This window comes from Carcharodon carcharias, chromosome 14 (genome assembly GCF_017639515.1).
Source record: "Carcharodon carcharias isolate sCarCar2 chromosome 14, sCarCar2.pri, whole genome shotgun sequence".
In the NCBI taxonomy this organism is placed as follows: Eukaryota; Metazoa; Chordata; class Chondrichthyes; order Lamniformes; family Lamnidae; genus Carcharodon; species Carcharodon carcharias.
Window position 1 is genome coordinate 131,078,329 of NC_054480.1, and position 7,840 is coordinate 131,086,168.

Sequence of the window (7,840 nt, forward strand, 5' to 3'; positions counted from 1 at the left end):
GAAGAGTTTGTGGTCAGTATAATTCATTGCTGTATGAACATTTACTCCTAATTTATATGGAAGCTACAGAAAACAGTATGGCCTTTATCCAAAGTTCCCCTGGCTGTTGCCAATATGCTGTGAAGTTTGGTCAACACTTCAAGTATCAAACTTGGTCAGATTTAGGCTTTTTCTTCCCTTGAGGCAGCACCTAGTATTCTCACCTAGGAACTTACAAAATTCACCTACATGAGTGCTGTCCTTTCATATAAGAGACTGGGGCGGAAGCTTACATGCTATTTAAGACTGTCTGCTATTCTGCCTATTTCAACTGCACAAAAACATAAATAAAACAAAGACATCAAACTACTTCATCTTAAATTAATTCATAAATCAAAAATATTGTACGTTTACCTCCAGATGATAGGGACAGAAGGGAAGGGGCTGGGGGGGGGGGGGAGCTGGAATGTTGTTTGTAATTCTTGCTGGGAAATGTGTACATGGGCATCATTTGGGAGCATGACCTCATCCACGGTCAAATAGTATACCAGCATTCAGTACCTGGACTCTCAATAAAAGTTAGTCAAGGTGCTGAATGGCTACTAATACTTTTGGGAAAATACTTACTAACAAAAATGAAGTATTTTTGTTTGGCTAGTTTTTCCTTAGCTACAGTACCTTTAAAGCTAATCACAATAGAGTTTTTGAAAGAAACTTTAGCTATATTGGTCTCAAATTCAGCTTACTACAAACATTTTAAGTTCGACTATCCATAAAGTTGAGCAAGGAGCCAAGCTTTCAAACAAACAAAAAAAACAGTAAAAACAAAAACAGAATTACCTGGAAAAACTCAGCAGGTCTGGCAGCATCGGCGGAGAAGAGAAGAGTTGACGTTTTGAGTCCTCATGACCCTTCGACAGAACTTGAGTTCAAGTCCAGAAGAGCATCCCCACCCCCACTAGAGCTATACCTTGAGTGCCCTACCATCCATTCTTAATTAGCATATTCGTTTAGATAATATCACCAACTTTAACATCTATGTGTTCTTTTGTTCTATTGTTGGTGACATCTTTTGATGATCTGCTTCTATAACTGCTTGTTTGTCCCTACAACCACACCAACCCCCTCCACTACACACACACACCTTAAACCAGCTTATATTTCAACTCTTTCTTGGACTTGAACTCAAGTTCTGTCGAAGGTTCATGAGGACTCGAAACGTCAACTCTTTTCTTCTGCGCCGATGCTGCCAGACCTGCTGAGTTTTTCCAGGTAATTCTGTTTTTGTTTTGGATTTCCAGCATCCGCAGTTTTTTTGTTTTTATTAAAAAAAAACAGTATACTTGTTCAGCTTTATCTGTGACAGACAACTTATTTTTGAACACTGATAAAAAGATACTAATGCTACAGATGCTGGAAATATGAAATAGAAACAGAAAATACTATACTCAGCCGGCCTGGCAGCACCCCTGGGGAGAGAAATAGAGTTAATGTCTCAGGCCTATGACCTTTCATCAGAACATTTCTGAAAAAAGCTCAACAACCCATAGTGTTAATTGTTTCTCTTTCCTCAGATGCTGCCAGACCTGCTGAGTAGATAAAATATTTTCAGTTTACATTACTTACTTTTGAATGTCACAGCTATTCAAAAATACAGCAAGTTCCAGTGACTGTTTTGGGGATATTTAAAAAGAGCAGAGCTGAACAAATTTGAGAGAATCAGTTGCAAAACCAGAGGATGGTCTAACCATGTTTCAACTCTCAAAAGAAACAGACACACACTATGTTTTTCAGAGTGAGTCACAGGACATGTACAAGAGGACTATGCCATGCAATTGATAACATACTACGGCCGCTGATTTATCATGATTAAAAATGCATAATTGGATTTTAAATAAGTTCTGTTAGTACAAATTTGTTCATAAAATAAATTCACACAAAAAAGATTAACTTAAATATAATCTGATGTTGTGATGCTCTATAGCCACTGAAGACTAAGGAGATCTTGTAGTATAATTTAAGTTGCTTCAAGCAGTTAACAGAAAGGCTATTTTGTTAGTTATCTTGAGTGTGCAACCAAAGCTGATCTGGATGTTAAGACTAGTGAAGATAATCTCAAAGCATGGGGGTTGGGATTCAGCAATGACATTGATCTAAGATACAGAAAGTCTGAAGCGAGTAGTAAAGGCCCAAGGCTACTTACTTCCACCTCCATAACATTTCCAGACTCAGTCCCTGCGTCAACTCCCCTTTGCTGAAACTCGCACCCTTTGTTACCTCTAATCTGGGCCTTTCCAATGCCCACCTGCCAGTTTGCCATCTTCCACTCTAATAAAAACTTGAGCTCATCCAAAACTCTGCTGCCCATATTCTAACTTGCACCAAGTCCCTTTCACCCATCACCCATGTGCTCACTGACCATCACTGACTCCTGGTCCAGCAACATCTCAATTTTAAAGTTTGCAAGCTTGCCTTTAAATTCCTCTTATAGCCTCATACCTCCCCATCTCTGTAACCTCCTTCAGTACTACAATCCTACGAGAGCTTGGCGCTCCTCCAATTTTGGACTCTTGGCATCCATGATTTTAATTATTTCACTATTGTGGCCTTGATTTCAACTGCCTAGGCTCCAAGCTCTGGTATTCTCACTCTAAACCACTCCACCTCTCTCGCCTCCATTAAGAAGCTCTTTAAAACCTAGCTCTTTCACCAAGTGCTTGATCTATCCTAATATCTCCATGTGCAACTTATTTAATAAGACTCCTGTGAAGCTTGTTGGGGTGTTTTACAAAGTTAAATGTAAACTATTGTTGACCCAAACCTGTTAGTCAATGCGTTTATGGTTAAGGTGGGGAGGGGAAAAGGGAAGAGGAAAGAGAAAAAGAACAATTAAAAGAGATAACAGGATTGCTGCATGTAAATTCTACATCAATTCCCAGCTGTTTGCTTTAGTAATCCAAAAGCTCAAAACAATAGCTCTTACCAGTAGGTAAAATTTTCATGGTTAACCAATTTTCTCCTCTTGCATTTCATCTGACCACATTGCATCAAAGCTCAATTGAAGTGATGGTTCTGTAATCAGTTTGTTAAAAATGCCAAAAGATACCATGCAAGCTTACGTGGGGGATATCTGCTTGAAAGAAGCACCAAAACATTGATCAAGGTTTTGAAAGCTACCATTGTTCCCTATGTTCAAGAAGAAAATCGGATGGAACATAAAAATCAACTACTGATCATCACTCAAAAAACATGCAGTTGTTCTATCAAAATAAAAGTCCACAGTATTACAAAGTGGTGGAATGTAGATTCAGGTTGGGGATAAAGAAGAAAAAACATGTTCAATGCAAACCAGCAAAATCAACACTTTCCACAGGAGAAGGAGACAATATTATTCAAAGTACAATGTGCAACATAAAGCTTGCACTTTACCTGAATAATGTGCTTTATAAAAACAAAAAAACTGCGGATGCTGGGAATCCAAAACAAAAACAGAATTACCTGGAAAAACTCAGCAGGTCCGGCAGCATCAGCGGAGAAGAAAAGAGTTGACGTTTCGAGTCCTCATGACCCTTCGACAGTTCTGTCGAAGGGTCATGAGGACTCGAAACGTCAACTCTTTTCTTCTCCGCTGATGCTGCCGGACCTGCTGAGTTTTTCCAGGTAATTCTGTTTTTTTTTTTGTTAATGTGCTTTATATTTGTTTATACATGAAAGTGATAAATTGCATCATAGAAGCAAAAAGACCAATGAGAAAAATTGAAAGAAACATTCGTAATATTCTGGGATTAATTGCTTAGAAGTGGCATTGGTTCGAGTTCATCATTCTGATCTGAAATCAAATCTACGTTTAAGCAACAAAAGGATTTAATTACGGTATGAGATGAGCTTCTGACCTCACATTCATGTGATCATTAAGGCCGCCCATTTCCACCTCTGTAAAATTGCTCAAGTTTGCCCACCTCGGCTCATCTGCTCCTAAATCCCTCAACCATTGCCTTTGTTACCATTAGACTCAACTATTCCAGTGCACTCCAAGCTGATCTCCCGCATTCTACCCTCAGTAAACTGGGAGGTCATCCAAAACTCTGCTGTCCATGTCTTAACTTGCAGCAAATCCCATTCCTCTATCACCCCTGTGCTCACTGACGTTGGCTCCCAGTCAGGCAACATTTTGATTTTAAAATTCTCATCCTTGTTTTCAAATGCCTCCACACCCTTCTCTCTCCCCATCTCTGTAATCCCTTCCAATTCCATAACTCCCAGATATCTGCACACTTCCAATTCCTCTTCTGTGCATTCCCAATGATTAATTCCTCCATCATTGGTGACTGTGCCTTCAGTGCCCCAAGCTCCGAAATTTCCTCCCCACACCTCTCTATCTTACTTTCCTTCTTTAAGACATTCCTTAAAAACCCTCTCTTTGGCCAAACTTTTGGTCATCTGACCTACTACCCCCTTGTGGATCGGTGTTATATTTTGTTCTATAATGCTCCTGTGAAGCACCTTTGATGAAATGAAACATTCTAAGTGCATGTTGTTGCTGTCTAATTTGTCTAAATCAAGAAGTTGAAGAGCAGATGATTGGGCCTTAAAGTTCTGAACAAATCTTAAGTGGATGGGGCACAAGGTAGACAGTTTTACACCAATTTTGCAACTGAGGGTGATTGTTTTTCAAGGATATGGCCAGAAAGGTTTATCATTTTATATGTAATACATACACCACACCACTATTGTTCACTAACAGCAGCATTGTTAAGAATACAGCAGTGAGATGAATCACTCTGCTTCACACAATTCACCCCAAAATTAAATCAAACTAACATTTCTTATAATCAAGTTTGCACAAGTCAATTTAATAAACCTTCTTCACTCTATTTACAGAATTGCTACCTCATTTCCTCTGGCACTGCTCACAAGTAGTTCAGGATGCAGGAACAGTTTCAAAAAGGACTATGAAGGTTAGATGTAAGACATTTGAGGGGAGGCACAGTTAAGGAAGAGCTAGGAAGCCATAACAGGTAAGCTGACCAGTGCAGCATATCAGTTGGAGTCTTCAGCTGTTGACCAGGGAACTATTGTTACTTCAGCATTCACTAATAACCAGGGATTTTTATTTGAAGATGGAGAAAACGTTAAGAAAAAAAAGTTAAAAAAATCTTTTAAAAGGCAAGAATAAAAAATGGCCATCTTTGCTGTGGAGATTCAACTGCCTCATTGTCTTGAATTGCTATGTTGAACAGTTACCTACCAGGTACTGTAATCAGGAAAGTTACAGTTTTCAAGTGGGATTTTTTTTCAAAAAGGAACAATTTGCCCTTTATTCACATTTAAATAAAGTACTTGGATAGCCTGTTTTAGCCATCAATACTTCAACATTTACTACATATTTCTACTCATTACATAATACACACAAATATAAATGAATACTGTGCAAATTAAATAATTAGAAACACATAGCTGTCTCAATCTGTTTTACTCTTCAATTTAGTGTTCATATATCTCAATTATAAATAACACAATGTGTTAAGACCATGTAAACACTAATGCAACTGTCTAGTGTTACAAAGCAAAATGAAATCAAAATCACTAGTAAGTAAAGCTCAAACAGTTTAATGTCACTTCAATTGACAAATTATATCTGTAGCACTCTAGTAAATTCTGTACTGTATAAAATCATGAATGTTTTTCTTTTAAAAAAGATAGGATATCATTGTCCAGCTAGGATACCAATGCTGATAGCAACAGGCCCGTGACAAGTATATTCACAGATTATCAAGTACAGAGGAAATACATTTTTAAAAGTATGCAGAGCATGCACAACAGGGAGCAAACTATAAGCTGAAGATTAATATCAAGTGTCATCTAGCAAACAGTTACATGGATTGGTGGTTTCCACAAAGCATCTGGCCTCTAAGATTAGGTTACAGTTGTAACTTGATTTATCTATTGTTTATCTTCAATCCTGAAGGTGCTGACTCCAGTAGCTCATCTGTACCTCACCAAATTATTATTCTTCATATGTTGGCAAGTTATTCCACCTCATGCAATGACCACACACAGGTGCAATCCAGAATAGGAAAAGTTGGTTGATTTTTCCTCCCCCTAGCCCAGCATCAGTGAGGCTAATTATTGAATCCAACAGGTATGCCAACCAAAAAGTTAAGTCAGTATGGATCAAGAATTAAATCTGTTTTAGTGCTACACTGGGAGGCATCTTCAAGGACTTTAGGACCTTCTACTACATTAAGATGTGACATAAATGGAAGTCATTGATGATCGCCCAACAGGTCATTTAGGGATCCTACACCTTTACAATTTTTTTTAAAAATTCAGTGCGTATTTTTTTCTAGTCTCAGTGGAAAGCCCATCATGTTCACATAAGTTCATTATACTTTTCCGTTGCTTCACTCTGGCAGATTACCAGAAAGTAATTGGCTGCAGATGACAAGGAAACTCCTTACACAGGACTGATTGCACACAAGATAAAGTCTGCTGTAGGCCAAGTCAATAACACATTTTGGTGACATTATGTGCCTTAAAAAGCACAATATATTCAAACTTAAGTGATTTACCATTTTTAAAAATTAAGCAAGCAGCAGGCAGACAGGAAGACTCAGTGGGAGCCTGCAACCAAATCACACAAGCAGACGAGCAACAAGATTCTAAGATACAATTGCACAGTTTAATTACAACTCAACTTAATACTTATTAAAATTAAGTTTGTATCTACTCCCATCAGCAGTATTGTAGCTCCCTGTAGTTAAATTTCCAATGCATTATATTTTTTAAAGAAATCAAATCCATACACTGTTCAATTTTCTTACCACGCTATATTAAAACTCGGTTATTTTTAAGCCCACTATTAATATAACAAAGAGACATTGATGCATTTGTTTCGTGTATCGCAGTGCATTTTGATAATAAGCGCCTCAATGCAAATAAAACCTTCCAACAAACCACCACAACCTACATGAAGTGTACATAAAATGCTGCAATTTTACAACTAAAATAATGGAGCACCCTGCAGAAATGCATTAAATAATATTTTCTTTTTTTAAAAAAAAAGTCCTGTGGCTTCCTTACTAGCTCGGCCCCGTCTCTGCCTTCACACAAACGCACTGGAGTTGGATCCAAAAAGAAGCCTCGGCTATGACAGCAGACACGAAATTGCGGCGACCCCAGCCGCCATCATAAGCCCCTTCCCCGCCCGCCCCCCTCTATAAATGGCGCCTTTTTTTCACCCACCACCCGCCATTTCACACCTACTTTCCCTCAAGAGTTAAGAGGTGAATAATCCAATAGAAAATAACTAACCCAGGGTGTCCTTCATGCCACACCCCCTCTCCCCCGTCTCGGTCAATGGCCCTTTTTTCCCCCTTTCTTGCTGTCACTGAAAACTCGCTTCGCAGCAGCCTTTACCCCCTTTTTCTCCTCTTTGCGCCCTGTAACGACCGCCCCTCGACAACCGCCACTTCCCCCCGCGTGCACTTACCCCTTGGGTTTAAAGGCCCGCACGAGACCCAACCAAGAGCCAGAATCAACCAATCTTCCAACGCCCTCCCGCCCTGATGGACGCGAGGGCTGGCCAATAGAAACCCTAGGCCTGCGCGGCTATGGCCAATGGCTGCGCAGCTGGGGGGGCGGGCTCAATGGGCGCCAGCAGGTTCGGCGGCGTCGGAGAACATGACGTCACGAATAACGGCACCCGGAGATTTTTTTTGTAGATTGATGGACACAGTCGTTAGCCAATAAAAATGTGAACTGTACGGGTGACTGCATTAGGAAGAGACGAATCAAAGCCGGGGTGAGGTGGGACTTCAATTGCTCCTCTGATATATTAATTCAGAGACTGCTAGCAGAA

The 7,840-nt window shown here is 39.6% G+C and overlaps 1 protein-coding gene across 12 annotated transcripts in view; it reads right to left on the bottom strand.

Moving 5' to 3' along the window:
• gng7 (guanine nucleotide binding protein (G protein), gamma 7) overlaps positions 1-7,544 on the bottom strand; it is a 210,264-nt gene extending 202,720 nt beyond the window's left edge. For 7 of the 12 annotated variants that reach the window (XR_005945081.1, XR_005945075.1, XR_005945080.1 and 4 more), the window contains exon 1: positions 7,472-7,544. Coding sequence is in view for 1 of the 12 variants with exons in the window: in XM_041203896.1 (XP_041059830.1) it covers positions 2,963-3,027 (65 nt within the window). In the remaining 11 variants the exon portion in view is untranslated. Of the gene's footprint in view, positions 1-2,962; positions 3,105-7,062; positions 7,177-7,471 lie in introns of those variants that run through there. The other 5 variants (XR_005945078.1, XR_005945084.1, XR_005945079.1 and 2 more) reach the window with 5 other exon arrangements.
• Positions 7,545-7,840: the final 296 nt, after the last annotated feature.